General features: G+C 38.8%; 1 protein-coding gene across 1 annotated transcript in view; it reads left to right on the top strand.

The window, feature by feature from the left end:
- helz (helicase with zinc finger) overlaps positions 1-23960 on the top strand; it is a 56720-nt gene extending 32760 nt beyond the window's left edge. The window contains exons 19-33 of the mRNA XM_053338838.1: positions 706-824; positions 2633-2778; positions 3465-3612; positions 5208-5391; positions 7512-7740; positions 8593-8887; positions 12007-12052; positions 12936-13123; positions 14057-14261; positions 14381-14463; positions 14607-15105; positions 16992-17247; positions 17564-18245; positions 19088-19379; positions 19547-23960. Coding sequence (XP_053194813.1) covers positions 706-824; positions 2633-2778; positions 3465-3612; positions 5208-5391; positions 7512-7740; positions 8593-8887; positions 12007-12052; positions 12936-13123; positions 14057-14261; positions 14381-14463; positions 14607-15105; positions 16992-17247; positions 17564-18245; positions 19088-19379; positions 19547-19914 — 3740 coding nt within the window. The 3' untranslated portion in view covers positions 19915-23960. The remainder of the gene's footprint in view (positions 1-705; positions 825-2632; positions 2779-3464; positions 3613-5207; positions 5392-7511; positions 7741-8592; positions 8888-12006; positions 12053-12935; positions 13124-14056; positions 14262-14380; positions 14464-14606; positions 15106-16991; positions 17248-17563; positions 18246-19087; positions 19380-19546) is intronic.

The raw sequence follows: 23960 nt of genomic DNA, 5'->3' as shown, positions 1-23960 counted from the left end.
GCCGTTTCATCCCCTCCCCTCATACTGCCGAGCACAGTTTGAGCTTTTTAAATCAGCGTTAGGCTACTGTTCAGTCCCTTTCAAAATGTCCACAAAACCCTGCCTTTGCTTTGTAGGGCAGGTTAAAAGAGGGAGAGCAAAAACTGACTGAGAAGGAAGGCACATTACTGACAGTTACAACAAGGTTTTAATGCTCCCAATGAACAATTGTTCATTAATGTGTCAGCATAACAATGGTAACCATGTTGACAAAATTAATCAGATTCAACTAGATTTTAATTCACTTGACTTAGATTTCATTTTGATACTCAACATCAGTATTTTTATTTATGAATTTCTAAAGAATTTATTTTTAAATCATAATGTGCATTGCCAGGCTTTACAGCCAAACAGTGTCTTTTCTAATGATTTGGGAGGTTTGTGTTGCTGCAGTATTTCAACACTTTCTTTATGCCTTTATCAGATAGCAAGAGTAGAGAGAGATGACGGGAAGATAGGGAGAGAGAGTTGGGCAACAAAAGTGATGCATTTGCTTCTTCTGTACTATTCTGCAATAAACTGAAAAAAAGAAAAAGGTTTTGTACGGGTGTTTAGTTTAATGGTTGCTATCAACAGCATATACAAGTGTACAATTGTTTATAGAGCATAGGTTCACTTGGAGTAAAGTTAAACAAACTGATGTTGGTATCATCTCTGTTTTGTCAGGGCTTTTCACTCATGTCCTCTTGGATGAAGCAGCCCAGGCCATGGAGTGTGAAACCATCATGCCTTTTGCTCTAGCTAGCAAGACCACCCGCATTGTGTTGGCTGGAGACCATATGCAGGTAAGTGCCAAGAACACAGTTATAAAATGTCTGCTTCAATTCCATTTCAAATTTAACACTACAAGTTCTCATTTGCCAATCATGCTATTGGATTTTTGGTTCACTCTCTCAGATGTTTGCACACTTTTTCTTGTTTAGAAATGAATACTTAGAAGGAGGGGTGCAACAATCACAGATGATAGCTATGACATTTGTGTATCTGCACTTTGCTGTGGATTAGACTCCGCTCTAATACAAAGGAACAGACAGCAGCCACCGTAGAGCTGTGGTTCTGAGACCATTCGAGCCACAGATAACACAAAAATATGAACTCACGTCAGTCAAGCTTTCTAAGCCAAACACAAGGATTTAAAACCATATTTCCTCCTCTTCCTGGTTTTCAGACAGTGCACAGGATTACCAGTAGGAAGTGGATGAGGATGAAGCAGGAGTATACCATGCAATAATTGCTTTAATTATTTGTTCTCTCTGCTATTCTTTTTGTGACAAAGAAAAATGGATTTAAAGCACAATGTCCACCTGTGTATCCATATGTCTCTTTCTCTGTCATTTGTCTCTTCGCTTTTCTCCTTCGACCTTTCTATCCTGTGTAACAGTTTAGTCATTCTGTGGCCCAAAGAATTATATTATCCTGCATACAGTATTTCTTCATCTCATCCCTTCTCTATACCAGGCCACCTCTTCCATTCAATAGTGGAACAGGCAGTTTAATAGTCAATGAAGGCCAAGGCCTCTATTGATTGTTTGCTTTCTTATTGACTGTGTGAGGCCTCATTAAAGCTAGCTGACCCTCTTCTACGGCAAGCTTTAATTAAGATTCAAACTAAAGATACATTGCTGTCTTGTACATGGAAGTGGTCAACAGGGAAATGGTAAATGAATGTGTGGGGGTGTATGCTTTTGTCTAACCTGAAGCATAGCACATTTGGATGATGGTGACGAATCATCAAATCGGCTCACAACGGTTGGACAAGATCAAAATACGCATTGAAATAGTTTTGACTATTGCAAGTATTGGATAAGTTATTAAATCTAAGCTTGATATATCCAATCCTTTGATCTGCTTACAGGGTGATAGGAACCAACTGCTACATGTAGTTTTGGTATCAAAGAGCTAGATGCTGTTTTGCCTCAGTTTGTCCGTAGTTCTGTATTGGAGCAGATATGTAACTGAGATTTGATAGTACCCATATACAGCAAAGAAAATTGAATTTGGCATGTTGTCAAATGCAGGACAATAAGTAAATTCCACCAAATCTCTGCAACTCAGGGTCTGTTTGTTAATTGGCATAAACACCAGATGGAAGAGATTATTAGTCACAGTGGGGAAAAAGCACACCTCGCAAGTTTTCAAAATAAAAGAAGTTAACTCAACAGAATTGAATAACGTTTGGAGTATACGCCATTATTATCCACATGCACGTCTTTTGTTTTTGAGGGATGATTGTTAACCATCATGTTAAAGCAAATAACAGGTAACATGAAAATACCTGGGAAAGTTTGGATGTAGATATGAGATTATAAGCACATAAGATTCTTTCATCTGACTTGTCAAGATATATGCTTGATCACTGATTTGTACAGCAACTATGTGATATGTTGATTGGTTGCAATGAAAAACTTGCCTCCACATATGCTACATGGTCTAATTCCACAAGGTTAGATTTGATAGATGCAGGATACTACAGTGAAATTCATAGTTGAATAGAAAGGAAATGAATTTTTAAGTACTTGTCATGCTTTGAAATTAACTTTTCTTTCTGCCCTTGCCTTTTCTCTCTCCTTGTCCTCTGTCACTTGATTTGCAGCTGAGTCCATTTGTGTACAGCGAGTTTGCGCGGGAGCGTAACCTGCATGTGTCACTGCTGGACCGACTGTATGAGCATTACCCCCCTGAATACCCCTGTCGCATTCTCCTGTGCGAGAACTACCGCTCCCATGAAGCTATCATCAAGTAAGTGGGAGCCCAGAAACGCTTCAGCATTGTGTCAAAACTGTGGGAGGACAGATTGAAAAGGTGGAGGAAAGATGATTTACTAGAGAGAAAAGAGAGAAGGGGAGAGTTGACACAGTTGACAGAGAAATGTGGTTGTGATTGTTACAATGGCCAGGTCAATGACCAAACCAACAAGTTTCTACAAGCTTCAAGTTTTTACTTACTTTACCTTTTGAGGTTGATGTAGTCGCATACACTGTTGAACAAGTCAATGCAATGTGTTGCTGGGTAACACTGGATTTGTGCTGGAACAAAAATAGACCAAAAAATCTAACAACCAGACTGATACATAAAGCAGCAAATGGACATAATCAAGTTTTGTATTTTTGAAAAAGCTTACTGGTAGCACACATTGTATCCAAAATCAGGCTGTGGCATGAAAAATGTGTAATGCTTTGAGAATTTCACTTGAAATTATACTTGATCCCAAAATGTCCAGGAAATGTTTATCAAATGTACATCACATTATGTACAGGACACTGAAACATCATTTCAGTATCATTATAAGTGAATCTGACTCTCCTTATGAAAAACATGTCTAGCACCAAGGCTTTCAAATTCCCAGTAATTTCTTCCTCCATTGTGTGCATTTCTGCTCTGCTTTCCTTTTATTCTTACACTTTCCTCTTCTCCTCATCTTACAGCTACACGTCAGAGTTATTTTATGATGGGAAGCTAATGGCAAGTGGAAAGCAGCCCTCTCATAAGGACTTCTACCCTCTGACCTTCTTCACGGCCAGAGGAGAAGATGTTCAGGAGAAAAACAGCACGGCCTACTACAACAACGCTGAGGTATTGACTAATAAACAGTATCTTATAATTTTTGCATACCTCTCCTATAACTGGAAGACAGGTGGCAAAAAAGTATGAGGTAATCGTAGAGTTCGTTGATTATACAGCAGAAGTTATTGTTAGCGGTGGTCTGCTTCATCAGTGGCCCTGAAATGCCTGATAACATTTGCACCAATTAATAACACAATAGGTTCTGGCCTGAATGTTATTGGGACAGTTCTGATCTGTCAAATAGAATTAGCATTAAAACATGCTTTTCATGCTTTAAAGAAAATTTTAACATTTTAAAACGGATAAATAAATGAATAGGAAATGTATCAATGATTTTTTTTTTAATTAATTAAAAGCAGCATACCTTATATTACTATACTTAGTTACTGACCATAACTAAATAACACCTTTAATACCTTTAAGCTTGACTTAGTTTATCACCTGTATTGCCCTAATACAGCATCTTCTTGTACAGTAAGGCCAGTGCATTTAGGAAAATTCTAAAAGTCCTAATCAATCGAACAGGATAATTTACCAGTCATATCTTCTTCTTTTTTTTTACATTTAGAACTAAATTACACTTCAAAAATAGCCTTTGGAACATCCTCAGTGTCTTGATTATAATTGAAGATGAAACCCATAAACCCAATTAGGGGAACAACCTAGAGCTACATTTGACACCCATGATGCATGGTTCACTGACAGTCCCAGCCTTTGATTGGTTCCTCTCCAGACTCTCTTGGCTGTGGTCATTTGCTAAGGCTGACCCTTGACCATTTGCTGACACATTTCAACCAATTAAACCACGGATGCTTCTTGATTCCGTTCCCAAACTGTCAGCAATGCCAAATGAATTACCTCGCATCTCTGTGATACAGCACTAATGTCAAACCATTAACGACATTTTCATAATCTTGCAGAATTAAAAACGCGTTGAAAAAAGCGTGTCCGTTTGTTTTTCATTGTGTCTTTGTCTAGTGTCTTTTGATGGGCTTAGCTTCAAGTGGAAGACAATATTTTCATGACAGTTCAAAGCCCCCTGGCAGTACGCTAAACCTCTGAACAGGAATTGACGACCTGCTCATACAACAAAGAAACGTCAGGGAGTCAAAATACAAACTTAATAACTAATATCTAGGCCAACTGTAATACTTAAAAAGTTACTCCCATGCGACACTGAAGTACAACTATAGGATTTTCTCAAAATGAAATGAAACCTTAATACAATTGTCACATTTGCCTGTAAGAGGAAGATATATATGTTGTTTTATCGTATTTAATAAGTTGGATTTACCTATTGTGTTTGTAGAGTGTCAAAGAATTTTGGATTTTGCACACAAAATCCTGATCAGCTGTATATTGAAGCTTATAATGTTCAGAATTACTCATTTCTGTTGCATAGTTAACAAAATCTCAACATCGTTAGCAACAAAGATAAGCTTTCTTGCAGGTCTATTCAAAGGTCTCAGTTAGTCACCTCTCATCTGTGAAAGTTTTATTCTTCAATTAGCAGTGAATGCAATGTGTTGCTGGTCTAACTACGATACTTCACTTTAATTAAAAAAACAGAAGCTTTTTCTCACATTGCTTCTCCATCTTTCCAGGTATTTGAGATTGTTGAACGGGTCGAGGAATTGCGCAAGAAGTGGCCGGTAGCCTGGGGCAAGCTGGATGAGGGCAGCATCGGAGTGGTGTCACCATATGCCGACCAGGTGTTTCGCATACGTGCTGAGCTCCGAAAGAAGAGAATGCACGAGGTCAGCGTGGAAAGAGTGCTCAACGTCCAAGGTGAGAAAACGTTTTAACCAACACACTCATGTTGTGTATCAAAATACTTGCAGCACTACATCCATATAGCAGTATAGTGATATTTAGAGAGAGATTTATGGAAGAGCTGCAAAGATAATGAATTGATTAGTCTGTCAACAGAAAAAATAATCAATGCAACTATTTTGATAATTGAATAATAGTTTTTTAATAGTGTTTTTTTTTTTTTTTTTTTTTTTTAAAGCAAAAATGATAAATATTCAGTTTGCAGATTCTTAAATGTGAGAATTTGCAGATTTTCTGTCATTTATGGAAGTAAACTGAACATCTTTGGATTTGAGACTGTTTATCTAGACATTTGATTGAAAATATTGCCTGGGCTTTAGGAAAATATAAAATATTTTCTATTTTCAGACATTTCATAGACGAAACGATTAAATAATTAATCATGAAAATAATTGGCAGATTAATAGATAATGAAAATAATCATTAATTGCAGGATAATTCACTTAACTAATTCACTAAATAAGGCACTGGTCAGAAAACAAGGAACCTTTTTTTTGTACTTATAAAACACCTGTTCTTTAACAGTGATATGACCTCTAACACTTATCTACCAGCTAAATTATGATGTTATTTTTGATATTAAAGTAATATAAGTCACTTGTTGGTAACTGCAAATGCAGGTTATTATAAGACTCACTATTTCTGGAAATAATTGTAATTGTTGAAATTGTGAAGGAAAAAAGACAACACACATAGTGCTGGTAAAGTTTGTAACTGTACACTGTTAACTAGTTTGTTATGGAAGCGAATCGTGACCAATATTTAAATTAAAATGCATTTGCAGAAATGCTTTTTCATTTTAAGAATGTGGCTGCATTATTTGACTCATAAATACAATTAATAATCAATCATTGCAATTTAATTTTCTTCTTAAAGACTACACATTTTATGCCATAATCAAAAAGAAAACAAAGAGGACATTGCTATTTTGTTTTCGTGGTCTGCCCTGCAAAATAGTGCCCATAATTGTGACGTCAGTAGCCGCTCTTCTTCAGCTCCGTGCTGAACGTGCTACCCATCTAATGCGATAGGGGGCGGTGTGCACATTTGATATATGGACGCATATATCATAAAATTAACAAAAATCAAACACTTTTCGTGTCTGATTTGGGCACCTTACATAGTCAGTACTTAATAACACCACCTCTGGCAAATATCACCTTTTTGTAGCCAGCTTAAAGTCTTTCGATTTTTCAATATTCTTGGGCTGTCTTGCATGCACAGCTCTTTAAAGATCCACCCACAGATTTTCAATTATGTGTAAGTCAGGGGACTGTGAAGGCCATTCCAAAAACTTCCACTACTGTCTCTTGAGGTAGTCCATGGTTGAATTCAGGGTATTTTTAGGATCATTATCCTGTTGTAGAGTTCATCCTCTTTTAAGGTGCTACCGTTTTACAGATGGTGGGATGTTTGCTTCCAGAATTTGATGGTATTTATTATTCCCTCCACCTGTGCAATATTTTCTGTGTTACTGGCTGCAACACAGCCCCACAGCACAATAGCTCCACCTTCATGCTTAACAGTTGAAAAGGAGTTCCTTTCATAAAATGCTTCTCCAAACCTACCTTTACTGATTGGGGCCATAGAGTTTTATTTTAATTTCATCAGTCAACAGCACTTGTTTCCAAAATGCAATGCTCTGTTGTGTTCTTCTGATTTTGGATTTTATGATGAGGCCACAGGTTTTCTTCTGACTCTTCCATGACGGGCTTGTTTGTGTGAGCATCGTTGCACAGTGGAACCATTCCTGAGTCTGCTGAATCTGTGGGGCATCTATACCCTGCTTCAGTCTCATGCACTTCCCCCTTGTATTGAATCTAACTGCTTTGAAATGTGTGGACACGCACAGTCAAAGAATACACTCTATTAAGGGTTTATATTTTGAGTTGTTACACTTTATGGGTGTTTATGTGCTATATCAACAGCCTCTGGAGAAATCTAATTAAATTATCACTAGGCTTATTTTTTTTAAGTAAGCTCTAGTAATTTGTTTACAAGTTGCTGCCAATAATGATTGTTTTATTTGAGTAGCACTTCCCAGAGTACTTAAAAGCTTAAAAAATTGTTTGCAGGTAAACAGTTCCGGGTGCTGTTTCTCAGCACGGTGCGGACGCGGCATACCTGCAAGCACAAGCAGACGGCCATCAAGCGTAAGGAGCAGCTAGTTGAGGACTCAACAGAGGACCTAGACTATGGATTTCTGTCCAACTACAAGCTCCTTAACACAGCCATCACCAGAGCCCAGTCCCTGGTTGCCGTCGTGGGAGACCCCATAGCACTGTGCTCAGTCGGACGCTGCAGGTAAATACAGGCACTTCTCACTTAAGCTTATTCATTATTGGGTTCCCTTCCTCATCTCCCCATAGCTGTTTTACCTCCACTAGTTCTGGCATGTCAGGTCTTTAGTTGTTGTGGTTGTCTGCAAATGCCAGCCTGCAGAGACAGGGCAATTAAATTGATATGTCCAAAATGGAGACATTGTTTGTCCAGTGTTGATATACAATCAACAGAGAATATCTCGGCTCAGTAACATTATAACTGAAGCTAAAAGTGAAATAAACTTTCAGAAAAAAAGTGTTTTGTCTGATTGCTGCTTCTGCGTTGAAATCCAGAAGACCTGTAGCCCTACATGGGAATGATTGAAAGTACATGTTGTAGAACGAATGGTATTATTTATCATGACAAAGATAAGCACACTACAAATGTTTGCACACACAATTTTGTGGGGTTTCTGGCCTCTTATGTATGAGGATGAATATAACATAAAAATATAACACTTGAAGAAAAAAACTGCAGCCTACCTTCAAACATGAATTTCCACTAGTATGAGGTTTTAGTGAAAAAAAATAGTTCTCTTTACTGCTTTTGTTAAAGCTGACTGCTTGTTAGTTGCTTTTCTCCAGGGAAATGATTATTGCACGCTTGTTCTTTTTTGCATTCCAGCTACTACTTTCTTTAAACCTTCACTACAAGTAGGTTTTAAACAGACTTGCTCTTTTATATTCAATCCCCAAGGAGTCGTTTGTTACACATGCCAGAAGGAAAAATACAACATAATCCACGAAACACTCTTAGTCCAAATAGGGAAAGATAAAGGAGAATATAAGTAAAACATATACCCATCAGCCGTTTTCTTTTTTTGCCCCTTTTCAGGAAGTTCTGGGAGCATTTTATCTCCATCTGCCATGAAAACACAAGCCTTCATGGCATCACCTTTGAGCAGATCAAGGCTCAGCTGGAGGCCCTGGAACTCAAGAAGACCTACGTCCTCAACCCTCTGGCCCCAGAGTTCATCCCCCGCGCCCTCAGGCCCCTGCAAGGCCACCACTCTTCCTCGCAGGTCCTCCATCCCCACCATCATCCACATCCTCAGCATGCGCAGCCCACCTCCAACAAGCAGGGTCCACAACAGCAGCAGCAGCAACAGCAGCAGCAGTCACCTCCTAAGGTAAGGGGGTCCCTGAGGAGGGAGGGCAGAGTGGAAGGAAAATCAAACAAAATGCGCTAACATGCAATAACAGCAGATTTTTTTTTCAAACAATGACATTGCACATCTGCTTATGCTATTTCTTCCATAAATACCATTTTAGAACTTGCCCATGTATAGAAGGGATGAGAGTGAAGAAGGAAAGACAGGTAGACACAGAGAGGAAGTAGACATTAAAGAATAAAGGCAGGCAAGTAAGCGTCATGAAAAGCTTAAATGTTGTAGGGTTTTCTATTGATTTAACATGTTAATTAACTGGTCATCTGTTTGTGAAAGTGTAGTAAACAAATTAATAAATTGAGTGCTTCTTATTTTTACAGAGGAAAAATGATAAAAGGCTTGCCTGTACAGGCACAAGGCACACATCTATTAAAATGACTGTTTAATTTTCAGCACAGGAAATTACTTTTTGGCCGTTCATTTTAGCCCCAGAAAAACAAGGCAGATAGGAAATTAGCATCACAGGTTGGCTGAAGGATGTGCTGTTTGACTGTTAAGCTCAGGCTGAAATGCATTTGTGTGTCTGTCTGTCCTCCCTGTCTACCCTGAGGTAAAGGTTAACGAAATCACCACTGCTGCCATCACCCACTGGGCCTAATGAGCCAGAGCTCCGCAGCAGCTGGCTTTAGAGACACACACACACACATTTCCCCTCTCTCTCTATCTCTACACAGTCATACTATGTAGCTTTCAGCCATACAGAACACACATGAATTTACCAGTAAGCAGTATATAATATTTTATTTCTTTCAACATTTGCAGCATGTTGATCATTTAAAGGTCATACCATTCCAGGCGTCTCTGTATATGGTTGATGCACCAACAAGTATAAAGCCAAAATAATCCATACTAATGTAGTTTAATGTGTACGTGCATAAGATGGATGAATTCCCAAATGACCTGATGTAACCTGTACTGTTGGGTTGGAGGTTGTTGCAACGATGTAACAAACCTGTGGTGTACTACTAGTACCTCACTTTGTGGTTTGAAAGTGAGACTGTTTTTTGTACTCTAGTGTTAAACAGAAGTATTGTTAGCACACATAAATTACACATAAGTGTTTCTGAAAGTAGCGGCTGCTATGATGTAATGACAAAATGTTCAGAAATAAACACCAAATATTTAGTTAACTGCATTAATTAATTAATTTGAAAGCACCTTACAGCCTCCTGCCTTTATGAGAATAACAAACTGAGCAGGAGTTGGTGTGCTACGCTGTTATTAACATCATGTCTCTAGCAGTGGAGAGCAGCCTCTCTGCTTCACCGTTAGCTCCAGGAAAGACATCACTGTCCAACATGCTGAGCGGGCACAGGGTTTTGGGGGTGAAACAGACTGAGCACTGAGTTATTTTCTTCACCTCAGAGTTGGTTCAAGTTGTTTAATGCTGCAGTGTGCGTTGGTGAGCTGGTTTTGTTTGCTGCTCCGCTTCGCTAACATTAGTCTCAGAGTGACAGTATAGAAAGTAAACAATTTACTTCATGTTCATCTCACCAAGGCTATTACTTAGTCATACAATCAAAGCAATGCTTGCAATTGCTGCCTTTTGTGAAGATGTACTCTGACGTCTGCATGCAGTTGACTGTCCGGGTTCTACACTGCCCTTGCTGTTGAGATCCACTTATTTTTCTTTCTGTCAACATCATGCTGTTAACAAACATTTAGAAAATCTGTTTTTGACCACTTTCACATTACAGTGCATCAAAGAATCAGTTTTTTCCCCCATTCCTATCATCCACACTAGATATGGACTTGAATCAATTATTTTGTAATTGTATATTGTTTTTAATTCAGATATCCAATAGGTAGAAGTTATTCACTTGCATTTGTTGATCATTACCCAAAAATGCAAATTAAAGCAGTTATATTTGGTTACGGGTCGTCACCATTCAACTCCTTCTTAAAATGTTCTTCACAATAATATCTGCGTCAGTGCATCTATCACTATTTCAGCCAGCTCAGTCTTGTGTGTATGTGTACATTGCTTAGTTAATCTTACACCAAAAATAACAGGGGATCATGTTGTATTCTACAGGGACTGGCGTTAATATTAGACAGTGTTTAGTTGTCATGTCATGCCAATACTAATCGTGCAATGTGATCTGGAATCTTTTTTTCAAGTCAAGAAACATATTTGAACACAACTGTCTTTGTGGTGGCGTCATTTGGCTGCTCCTCTGCTCAAGCTGGTAAACTCCAGCCAACACCACTGTCATCTGGAGGAGACTGCATGTTACAAATCCAGTCACTGAAAGAGCACAAAGTAGATTATTGTGTATGCTTGCTTTTAATAATAAATAGTTTAGCAGGTAGGGTCCACCTCAGCTCAGGTATAGGGAGATCTCATATGAGCCCAGAGTTTGTGTAGGTGCTTACATGTGTGTGTATGTGTGCCCTTGAATGATTATTAATAGTGCTTGAGTTGTACTTAGGTGTGTTCAAACTTTCTGTGTATACATACAATAATAAAGAGCTATATTGTGAAGCCCCCAGAGAAAAGAGATTCTCTGTGATGGAAGGAGAGTAGCGAGCGAGTTACACTGTTATTCAGTAGTGGAAAGAATTGATTGGTTTTTTTTGGCAGACATGTTGGCTTGGTGTAAGTCATTGGAAATAAAGCAGCTAGGAAAGTATGATTCTGTCTCATTAGTGCTGTTGATTTTGATAAATGTCATCCAATCTATGACCTTGTAGTGATCAACTTGTCTGCTACAAATGTTGAGCTTTACTGTAGCTGATTCTGCATGAGCAGAAGATGCCTGCATTGCACATTAATATTATAGATCCATACAGCTTGCTCTGCTGGCCAGCTTAATTCCTGCCTCTCCTTATCAGTGATGTGGAGTTGCTCATGTAGCTGTTGTGACAGATGTGGGACAGGCAGGACAATGATGTGACTGCTGTATGTCCAGTCCTTGTATTTCTTTTACAGTTGTTAGACCTATGTATTTGCCCCACACTCCAACCCTCAAAGACACTCATCCACACCCTACCTCTCAATTATTTTCTCTTTTGTTCTACATTTCACCTTTATGGACTCCCTTTTTTGCTTCATAACTTTCTATTCTTTTATCTTACAGGGGAAACACGCAAACCACACAGAGCATGTTCCACCTGAAGGATATGGTGAGTGTCGCCTACTGTCCATTTTGACCTGTGTGGTATTGTTATTGTAATTTTGTCTGTCATCTGTCCGTAAGTGATAAAAGGCATGAGTGAGTTTGTTTTGTTTTTCAAATTCATGTGTGACATCCAGTCTTTTCTCTTGCTTTTAAGTATCTATTTTCATCCCGTGTTTATGAGTAGGTGCTTACATGTGTTTATATGTGTGCACTAACTACGTGCAAGCATATTTACCAGAACAGGGTCGACAATGTTTACACATACAAACATGCCTAAAAATAAATTCCATTCACATAACATTTCTGTCCTTATTATGACTACATTTTTTATATCATGGTCAAGTTTTCTAACAGAGCAACAGTACAAGCCTCTCTAGTGTTTCACTTTACTCTGTCTCTCTACACACCACACACACACACACACACACACACACACAAACAAACATTTCGACAGCTTGATATGAGCCAGTCTAATGCAGCAGCCCAGATGGATGCATGAAGGCCTGAGGCTATTGAAGCCAGCAGAGCGATGCAGCCTTGAACAACACAGCAAGGAATTGTTAACACGATGTTTACTTGAGAAGACAATCAGCTAGTTACAACTGCAGATTGTCAGCCATTAACCTAAACTCAAAAAATTGAATAAATTCTGTGCAAATCACTTTGTTCTGCCCACCATGATAAGATGAATATAGGTTGGTTATCAGCTATGGTGCCTTTTTCTTTTATGTATTCTGACTGTTCAGACTGTGTTATCTTACCTTTTCCCTGTCAATAATTAGATATCCTCTGTGCTTGTGTCCTGCCTGCTATTAATGTGTCATCACATAAAGGTTAAGAACTCTTAACCTTAACTTTTAACACTTTTACACCTTCTCTAATTGCAGGCCAACCCAACACAAACGTTCTGATGGGAAACCCGATTCGGGCATTCACACCACCCTTGGGTGGCACACCAGCTGGCATGGGCAAGTCACCCAGTCCTGTTCAGAGGATAGATCCTCATACAGGCGCCAGCATCCTCTACGTTCCAGCTGTATATGGTGGAAATATGGTCATGTCCATGCCCCTGCCTGTAAGTTTTTATACTTTGCTATTGACAGGTAAATCTGTATGCCTGGATACTAATGAGGAAAAAACTCCAAACTAAATAACATCATTTCAGCTTCTGCAAATGATCTTTCAAACTTTTTTTTTAAAATCAAAGTGTAAGATTGCACCTCTGAGAATATGTGTAAAATATGTGCATATTTTGTCAAAAATCACATCTATTTTACAATGCAAGTTCACAGCCCCCCGCCCCCTGCAAAGTTGCTAGGTTAATTAACAGTAGCAGTAAGAAGTTTCTGATTTATAGTTGGTTGCATAAAGCTAGATTGATGTCATTTTCTAAGTAAGATTCAATGTTGCCAAGTATTGAAAGATGTTGACAAAATCCATGGACTATAGACATCTGTGTTTCTTGGAGACGGTTTCAGACAATTTCTCATGAAGTAGAAAGCAGAGCTTTTTTTAATACTAAGATGGACATAGAATGGTCAGCTACTCTTTAAATACTACTGTATTAGCATGAACTATTATTGAAACAATTCAGTACCTTCCACCATGCAAGCACTTTAGTAAACTGAAATACTACAGTATGTATTTTCATGTCTTTTTTCTATTCTAGTTATGGTCCATAATACCTACTACAAATAATTTCAGTAATATGTATGACGAGTGACCCATTAGATCCCTTCCAGTCATGAACTAATCGTGAACCCACAGTAAAGTGGATATTATTAACCATTCAAGTAATATAGCTTATTTAATAAATCATACTAATTGTAAAGTAAAACAGCAGAAACAACAACTCAGAAAGTAAGTGCCATGTAGTGATTTTAAATGCAAAGACTTTATCTGCTTTTAAAATGTCACCATTATCCATAATCCACAGTATGCATTTTTCTCCTTGTCCTCTGTCATCAATCATTGATTCAACAATCAACTATGTTTTGTTTCCCTCTAGTTGCCTTGGCCAGGTTACCAGAATCGCTTTGCTGTGGATCCTCGCATCATGAGCCATCAGGCAGCCATGGCCTACAACTTTAACCTGTTGCAGGCCCAGAATCGAGGCTCGCCCATCCCTTACAGTGGGGTAGCCCACCCCTCTCCTCTAGGAATAGGGCAGCCCAGCCCTGACAAGGAGCTACAGACAGACCCCATCAGAAATGGTACGCTTTCATTTTAATTCACATTATCCACCCATAGTCATAAATGATAGAAAGAGACTATACTATATAGAATAGCTAAGTATATGATAAGTGTGTTGTTGAATTTGACTTTTTCATAGGTAAATTAGAGGGATGTCCAAAGTCAGAGCAGAGCCGTCTTCAGACACCAGAGAGGAAGTCCACAGACATGAAGGATAAACAGGCAAGCTTTTGAATTTTATTGGTTTAATTCAACATGCATTACCAAAACTGGAAAACATATGTTAAAAATTTGCTGTTTAAATTATGATAACTGAACTGTCATATCTCAGTGTCCTTGCTCATAGTGTGTTCTTTTGGTTCCAGGGAGATTTAGACACTGGCCAAAGTCGAAGTCTGGACTCACAGACAGACGGGCTAGTTGGATTTCCCAATGCATTGCTCCATCGAAAAGACCCCTCAGCTGCCCAAAGACCCCTCAACTACCACCTGGCACCACCCAACCCAGCTTTTCCTCCACATCCTGCCAGTGGGAGACCCTTCCCCCCACAGTATCCAGTCTCTAGGCTTCCTTATCGGGTCAACCAGCCTCAACACCCAGGGATGGCCCAGCAGAGTCAACAGCAACAGCTCAGCCCTGCCTACACTGGTGGTAGCCACAACGCTTCCTTCTTCAGTGGCCCCATGGCCCCTCATAGGGCTGTCCAGTCTCCCACCTTGGATGGACCGGAGTCTGGAGGAGTTGAGGAGATGAGTAGGACCCCAATGGGCCACCCAGGGGGACACCACCCAGGTCTATCACAGCACAACAGGGTCAACAGCTTTGGGGAGGATGGACAGGATGGAAGCCTGGGTGATAGTTTGGGTGAGTGGAGTACAATAATCAAACAAACATCCTTAGCACTAGAATGCTGAATATGTTTTTATTTGTTAAACTGCTTAAATCATTTATGATCAATTATGTCATTAACCAATCACTTAAACAGCTAATAATTTCAGCATCAAATGGGTTATGGAAAGGAAGCTACAGTAAAAGATAATGCAGCTTTTTATAGACTTGAGCATCACTGCCTTTTACCTTTTCACTTAATTATATATTAAAGTTTGTGTAAAGTAAGAATAAATATGAGTTCTGAGTTTGACATACCACAGAAAAGTATGTTGTTAACCACCCTGCCAAATTTGAATGATTAAAAAAATCACCAGATATATGAAATTAGGCTTCAAAGTTGTGTAAAAATCAGCTCCCAAACGCTGTGGGCATGCCCCCCGAGTTCGCTGAAACTCCGCCTCCTACCAAGTGTCACCTGTCAAAGTCCCCACCTCTATCAGAAACATGGACGCTATGTCTGAGAGCCTTCTGCCGCTAGCTCAGCTGCTAACTCAGCAAACTGGTTAACTGCAGACTGTAGTAGTAGTAGTGTGCACTGAATGTATTTATACCTCTACAGCAGCAGGGGCGGGTAAGCAAGGGTAACTGTAATTCTTTCAGAAGAATTGATCTGAACTAGTTTGTAAGGTTGTGTTTTCTTAGAGTCTAATCAGTAGCTGCCTTCTCTCGCTCTTAATAGGAGGTTCAGCCACATTATCACTTTCATGATTGCCTCTACAGTCACTTGGTATTTGGTCTAAGGGAATAAATAATGCTGTTTAGTGCATTGCTCAGGCAATGTTTTCTTCCATAAGTGGAAATTTCTTTTCTCTAATTAGGATGTGAGTTGATTAGATTAAAAAGCGATAATATAACCCATTAAATTAACTTAAAAGGTAATAATGGAAAAAGCAATGCTGCTTAATTAATTTGCCTTTTTAGGTTTTATTTCCCTTTTTTAATTATCTCAGAATAGGAGTGATGTTCTTCAGAATAATTTAAATATGCAAATGGTTGCTAGTTGGCTGAGAGTTGAATTAAACTACTGGATTTGGTCATGTGCATGTGAACATCTCTTCTGTATCTACATGTGTTTGTACATCTCCATCCATTTGTCATACAGCTCCTTATTGGCTGCACAGAGAATATTTGGGAAAAAACACTTTGAACAACCAATAAATACACATGATTTAACTATTGTCATTTCAGATTCTCTGAGACAAAATACTAAAATAGCAGAGGTGAGGGTTAAAATGCATCCTAGGTGTTAAAGAGACTTGATACTTGGTTTATTGTTTTTGCTCTAATGAGAACAGTGGACTGTGCTGGTAGTATCAGACACCTTTTCAGAGTTCTCCTGAGCAGCAACTTAAATTCAAGAGTAGCTCTCTCTCTCCAGATATGGAAGTTTGATTGGCTCAACAGGACATCAGACTGTCTAAATGGGTTAGGGTTAGGTTTGTGGTTTGATCTTACCAGGAGACCTTCTATCATTCTTGGACCCAGCCTGTCTGCATGATGCTCAGTTCCTCACTTTCTGCTTGGCCCTGCATCATTTTCTTGTGCCTTTGCCAAGTCTCTGCTCACGGAACCCACTTTTTTACATGCTGTTTACCTCCAATCCAGACTCCAATTCCACCTCCAACCCATATTGGCTGGCTTCCTCGAAGCAAACTTAAATTTGTTCAGTCCAAGAAGAGAAAGTGCTGCTAAGGCATTTAATAAAATCCATCCATTTATTTACTGTGGTACCTAATCTTGCCCCAATTATGTAATGTTAATTATTCATAGTAAATCATTTTAAAGAGATTGTTAACTCCTCTGTATACAGTACATTAGCCTCATAAAGACAACAGCTTTCCCCATGGTTTCCCTTTCAGACCTCCAGGGTCCCTTGGCTTTAGAGGCCCTGAACCAGCAGCAGCAGGCAGCAAGGCTCGGCCAATGGGGAGAGGCAGCAGGTCCGTTCCTTCCGGGCAGTGTCGCCTTCCCTCTGCCCCAACAGATCGCCCACCTTGCTCAGCCCGGCATGGCTCGTTTCCCCCATCAGCTGCTGCGGGCAGCTAGTTGGGGCCTTAGTGCCAATATGGAAGATGAAGGTGTTCCTTCTGTTCCCACTGGGCCACCATTCACCAGGTGAGACTAAATATCAGCTTGTATTTAAAAAAAATAATGTTATAGCTTCAATTTATTACTGTATTCCTGCTAAGATGCTAAGAATGTAAGAAATAAAGTTCTAGTCCTTTCAGCTATTTGAAAGTATAAAGAGGAAACTGATACTTAAAACAGTTTTACATTTTGAAATTTGTGTTTTAAAAAGGTCAAGATAACTACTTGAAATCGGACTAGCACAAAAGTTATTATCTTTCTGAAATTTATTTTAATTTCCTTGCTGATGCACAATGACTTGATACGAAGTTGAAGTGTAATGAATTACATTTTCAATTCCCAGATACCCGGGCCTCTTGAGAGAGATGCCCCCACAGGAGCAGCCTGAACCCAGAGAAGCAGCTGAGATGCAACCCCCTCCCCAATCTCGTCTCCTCCAGTACCGCCAGTCCCAGTCCCGTTCCTCAGGTGACCCTTCATCCTCAAATCATGCTGGCCCTTTTCCATCAGGACCATACTCCCATGAAACTGGTCGCGATATCCTTAACGACAACCTTCTCAACAACCCAGCTCTGCAGCAGCAGCATCACCCGGGGAACCCCCTATACAATGCTGGTAGCTACCCACATCAGCCACCAGCCCACCCTGCCAGCCCCCCTCCCTCCCAGGTCAAATACCTTCTGCAAGAGGCCCAGTGGTCCCACGGTGGAGCTTCGTCAGTGAGCCCACCACAGCAAAACCATCTGTTAGGAAACCAGGGCCATGGCCTTCCCTATGGACTGCCGATCATGGCTCATCCCAGCAGGCAGGAGCAAGTCCACTTGATGCAACTTCACCATCAGCACCAGCAGCAGCAGCAGCAACAACAGCAGCAGCAGCAGCAACAGCAGCAGCAGCAGCAGCAACAACAACAACAACAACATCAACATCAACATCAACAACAAAGTCAAGGTCCAGACCAGGATTCTTACCACTCACTGTCCCCCAGAACATCAGCAGCCACAACCCTTCACAGTGTAGATGAGGTAACTGTCACTCATTTATTTGAATTATTATTATTAACAAGTAAACTAAAATCTCTATGAAAATAAAATGGACAAATTAGAGGAGCTAATGGGTGCACGTGCCAGTACAAGCTACAACTACTTTGAAAAGAGTCTTATATTAACTAGATTTGTATTAATCAGTAATTGTTGTATGCATTAAGGAACACACACAACATCCTGAATAGTGCTTTGTCTTATTGACATGAAATCAGCTCTGACCCAAGCCCTGCTTATTCAACATATGGTTGAGTCACATGTAGAATTTAATGCAAAACTTGACAGTTTTAATTGTGTTTTATTTCACAACACTTATGTTCATAATCAAATACTTGCTTTAAAATGCAGTGAAGTATAAAAATTAGGCTTCAGTTAAAAACCCCTCTTAAATACTGTAAATATTTTAAATTTCCTCTATATCGCATTAGTTGTAAGCATTATAATGTGATTAGTCTAGTCAAATAATCAGGTTGGATGCAGAAGAGATTTCAGAGTTGATAATATCAAAATAATCTTTGCCAACAGGCAAATAAGGATAATTAGGGGATTAAATCACCCGAATGTGTTTTGAAATGAAAAATAAATATTCAGATTTGTAGCTGAAAAACTGTCGGAAGGAGAAGATAGATTCCATTAGTGACTTAGTGCACTTGCTGAATTTTTTTTTTTATGAATAGTTGATTGCTGGGCTGAAACTTTCTGTCGATGGCAGTAAAGAAGTTATTTTATAACAAACTTGTGGCCTTTTATTTTAAGATCATGTATCGTCTTCCTGTCTCGTTCTCACTTTCTCTCTCCCTTATTCATCCCTGCTGTCTGTACAGTATGAACCCAGAGGTCCAGGTCGGCCTCTTTATCAGCGCCGCATCTCGTCTAGCTACCCAGATGAATCATCTCCAGCCAACACCCACAATACCCTGTCCCATCAGCCCCAGCCGTGTACATCAGACCCCCAGGACCACCCCCATCCGCATATACAGCATCATCAGCACCCACACACCCCCTACAGTTATCCCCCACACGACCTCTGGCCCAGTAATGGCGGGGGTCCCGGTCCGTTCCAGAACATTCCATGTAACGGAGCCGGCACACTTGCACAGCACCGGGACCTTCTAGGTAGGTATCGCCGAAAACACTGTTGTTGGGCTTTTTGTACTTTTAAGTAGATTTTTTTTTAAATTTAGACTTTGATACTAAAATACTAAATATTCTGTAAAAGTCTAATTTACCTCTCCTGTCTTCACCTCTCTCTCATTGATCTGTCTTCTCCCGGGATCCGGCAGCTTCTAAGGCCCTTCGTCAGACAGAGGAGCAGGTGAAAGCCGAGGCCACAGCAGCACAGCAGCCACACCCGCACTCCCTTAACTCCCTTCAGCACCTTGGACAGTTTCCTCCCCTCATGCCCAATAACAAGCAGCAGCAGCAGCAGCAGCCACCGCCGCCGCAGGCTCCCACAGAGCCCAACCAGGGTGCTCCAAATTTAAGCAAACCACCCACCATGTCCTACGCCAGCGCCCTCCGTGCTCCACCCAAGCCCCGAGCTGTTCGCCCTGAGCAGGTCAAAAAGAACAGCGACCCGCTCTCCCTCCTACAGGAGCTGAGTATAGGAAGTTCAATTGGTAGCAATGGGTACTATTCCTACTTCAAATGAGTGTCACCTCTTCCACATAATGAATAAGTGATAAAATACAAAACAAAACAAAAAACTTAAAAAAAAAAAAAAAAAAAAAAAAAAAGGAAAACTGTCTAAAAAAATTTTAAAAAATAGTGCAAAGTGCATTTACAAATTGTTTCTATCAGTAGGTTTGTTTTCTGCATTTGTTTAATTTTAACTTTTTATTTGTAACAGTCATCTTTTCTCCTGTTTCACATATCTGTGAAGAAAATAAGTATATATAATGAATGCATTACTGGTATATATACATACTCATTATGTATATATGAATATATACTTATATTATCTACACTTGTATATGTACGTAATGCTAAAAAAAAGTTATAAAAAAGAAAAATTAAAAAAAAAAAAAGGCAAGGTTGGTTGACCACTTAGCTACCTGCATATTTTTTCCTTATTGAAGTTGGTTACTAAATAAGTATGTTGGAAGTTTTTTTTTCCGTTTTTTTTTTTTTTTTTTTTTTCATTTTGTATTCCTCTGTTTTGAGTGGACGTTATGTCTTGATTTTCATACTACTGTAGTTGTGGTAACGGACAAAAGCTAAGTGGTCAACTGACAAAGAAACTACATGGAACAGTGTATAGAAGTAGATAAATTTTCCTCTAATCTGTACATATAAAGAAAATAAATGACTGAATTGTATGCCACAGACATGTCCTTAAATTCCTGTATCATGCTAGCATTTGCATTATGATTGCTTTTCCCTTCGTTGGCTTCTGATCATTAATTCTTAGACATTCTTACCTGGGAATCGCCTTCAGTGATTTTTAGTAGTAAATGTGATTTTATTTACGGAAAAATAACAATACAAATATTGATTGCATATGTTTTACTTTTCACCAATGTCTCATCAGCAACAATAGATATAGTGTGAAAATGTCAAAATAGCAACAACCATGTCAAGTCATCGTTTTGTTTGCTTTAAGGATCAGAGATAACCAGACATTGCTTTCTGTGATAAGATTATCCCGAACTGCTTCGCTTGTGGCCGATGCTCATTTTTATTCCTTTTTATTTTGTTTGTTTTCCTTCGTTGAGAAAGTCATTGCATAGTGACCGTTACTTTTTCAACTCGTGACAAATGGGTTGTCAACAAAATCTTCACCAGGGAGATTGTTTCAATAACTTCTGGGGATTTTACTTGTGTTGTTTGTTTCTAACAGACATGGAGTTTTATTTTTCTTTGAAAAGGTTGCAGTACTCTGAGGGTTTGTGAAAGTGACGAGAGAGTGGTGTGGCATGATAGGTAAGTTGAAACTGAGGGTGTGATCAACACTGCCAGTCAAACGTTTTTGAAACACACTAAATGTGAGCCTTTTTGGTTACATCTGAGGCATATATGAAACTGTAGACCCTGAAATTTGAAAACAAGTAAAAAAAAAAAAAAATATTGAAGGTGTGAAATGCTTTTTGTTTTATATGAAATGGCCTTCATTTATGTTGCTGTAGCAAACAGTCAATACTAGCACTGTTTATCCTTTTAACATACAGTTCTCACAGATGTTTTGCAGTCAGAGATTTTAACAGTTTCTAAATGCCTTTTGGTAGTGTAAACCGTATTGCCCAAAGATCCTTTTGCCATTTTCTCTGTAAGACAATCTTTGTGTAATATGAACTTTCTAACTAATAATAACCACTTATCTCTTTCGTGAGCTGACGTTTGCTATCAGTTCCACCAAAAACATGGATCATTTCCTATAAAGTTAAAGCATTTCCCAATTCTTAATCACAATTTCCAAGTCCAGGGCTTTGAAAGCAACACACTGCTTGAGATTTAAAGAAAAATAAAAAAACTATAAAAAAGTAACCATAAGCTGTTCAAAGACGTAAGACTGATAGTGTGTCAGTTTTTAGACTGTGCATCATAAGAATGAATTGGTAATGTCATGGAAGTTGTTCCTGGTCATTTTGAGAATTCAATTATCTATTTTTTTTCACTCTGATTGGTATATTAATGTTACAGCAGTAGATGGATCTTGTTCTTTTTGATTTAATTGAAAAAAAAAAAAAAGCTCTGACCATGCCTTTCATCTGCTCCACCCACATCATTTTTCCCCTCTTATGTCCTACAAAACATCTTGTAATGTTACTAGGGAATCGTCATGATTGCGTTCCAGTCAGTGAGTTTCTTGTTATCAATTGACACCCAAGGAGGCCACACAGCTACATGCACATGAATTTTACTGCTCAAATACTGAAGCTCTGGTCATTTAAGTCCCATGTAGGTAAAATATAAAAAGATGCTGATAAACTTATATCTGCCAAGTCTTTCCTTTTTATGATTAAAGCAATACTGGAAACAGTCATCCAGTGTTAAGTCATGTTGTATGTAATTCATTAATTGTTAAAACTCCACTGCCCCCACCTGCAAATTGGTAAAACAGTTGGAAACAAAAAACTCATCCCACTGTATCATGACTTTCATATGAAAGTCGGTCACTTCCTTTGATGTGTTCTGAACAGTCAGCAGAGAGCCTCACGCAGCTATGGTTTTATTTCACGTTTTTTGAAGTTGTAATTCAGAGGTCCAGATTTTTTGACTTAGCGGAGAACAACACATACTTGTAAATATGCATTTTCTAGGTATTTACAAACAAGAACTTTGGGAGCGCCTCAATTTTGTAGAAGCTGTTCAAAGAAGAGGTATGCCCTTTTTAATTATGCAAATTCACAAAAAAAAAAAACCTAATAATTCTAGAAATGGACAACAACAACCCAGTTGGTAGTTGCAACCTCTCGTAACTTTTTAAATATTTTTTTTAAGATGGTGTCTGGCTGATTTGACAAAGAGGAGAATTTATGTTGCAGCTGTGTAAGACAACTTATTTCACTGTACAATACATATTTTTAAGTATATGTCGCTGGATTTGTCCTGTTTTCTCACCACTTCACAGCTATAAAACAATCAACATGGATTTTTTTTTTTTTTTTTTTCAAATGTGAAGTTTTTTGTTTTTTTTTTTCTTTTAATGCATGTTGATATGACCAGCTGGTTTTTAATCCCTGTTTTTATCAGTTTGTATTGATTTGTGGATGAAAAAAAGAAGCTTTTGTTCAACCTACAGAGTCAAAGATTTTGGTATATTATTTGATGTGTACGATAACTTGTGACATTATCAGCAAAACTATTATAATATTTTACTAACACGTCAATCAAATATGTAATGGTCATGTAAGTTCTTTTTATTTTTGTTTCTGCGGTTTAATTAGCAGGGCGAAAGCTGAGGGTTGCTCCCTGGTGTGTGTCGTATTTACAGAAGCTTTGTACGTGTTCGTTTTGGGGAAACAAAAACAAACAAAAAAAAGTCGTTGGCTAATCTCTGAAGTCGTGCAATACTAATATTTCACTGCTTCTTCAGCTACACTTTTATTTATTTTTTTTAAGCAGAAGAGATTGAGCCAAAGACACTTTAAAGGGATTTTATTTAAAGTTTTTCTTTATTACTCCGTTGTGTTTCCGGCCTCATTTTTTGTCCCGTCAGGAGTTTTTTTTTTTGTTTAAAAAAAAAAAAGGAAAAAAAAAAATCAGTTTTGACAGGAACCTTGCTATGAAATTAAGGATCTTGACTTGTAATGAAGTTGGATTTGCACCATATATTGCCACATGAATTTGACATCATCTTGAAAATACTGTTGCCTCCTTTTTTTTTGAAGAAAACAAACCCAACTTGTGTGTGTGTGGCACATGTGAAGGGAGCAACCTTTTGCCCAGCCAGTAGAAAGCACTGTGTTCAGCCTTCTATAAACGCCACATCTCTTCCTGTTATCTGTTCGTTCTCCTCTGTTCTTCCCTCGCTGCAGTGAATCAATGGCACACCTGTTCACCCAGGGCCCCCCCCCCCCTCCCCTCTTCCCCTCCAGTCCCATTGGTTTCTCCCTCGTGGGTACAAAAATAATGAATAGATCTGTTTTACTCTTCTTCATTTCAATTGGTGGTGGTTATAATAAAGGATTTAGACTGTGTTTCAAAGGTTTATTTTTTTTTTTTATTTGTTTCTCTATTAAAGTGTTTTTATTGAAA

The sequence above is a fragment of the Scomber japonicus genome, chromosome 2 (genome assembly GCF_027409825.1).
Source record: "Scomber japonicus isolate fScoJap1 chromosome 2, fScoJap1.pri, whole genome shotgun sequence".
In the NCBI taxonomy this organism is placed as follows: domain Eukaryota; kingdom Metazoa; phylum Chordata; class Actinopteri; order Scombriformes; family Scombridae; genus Scomber; species Scomber japonicus.
The sequence above is the reverse complement of the archived record's forward strand: the minus strand, read 5'-3'. Positions and strand labels throughout refer to the sequence as shown.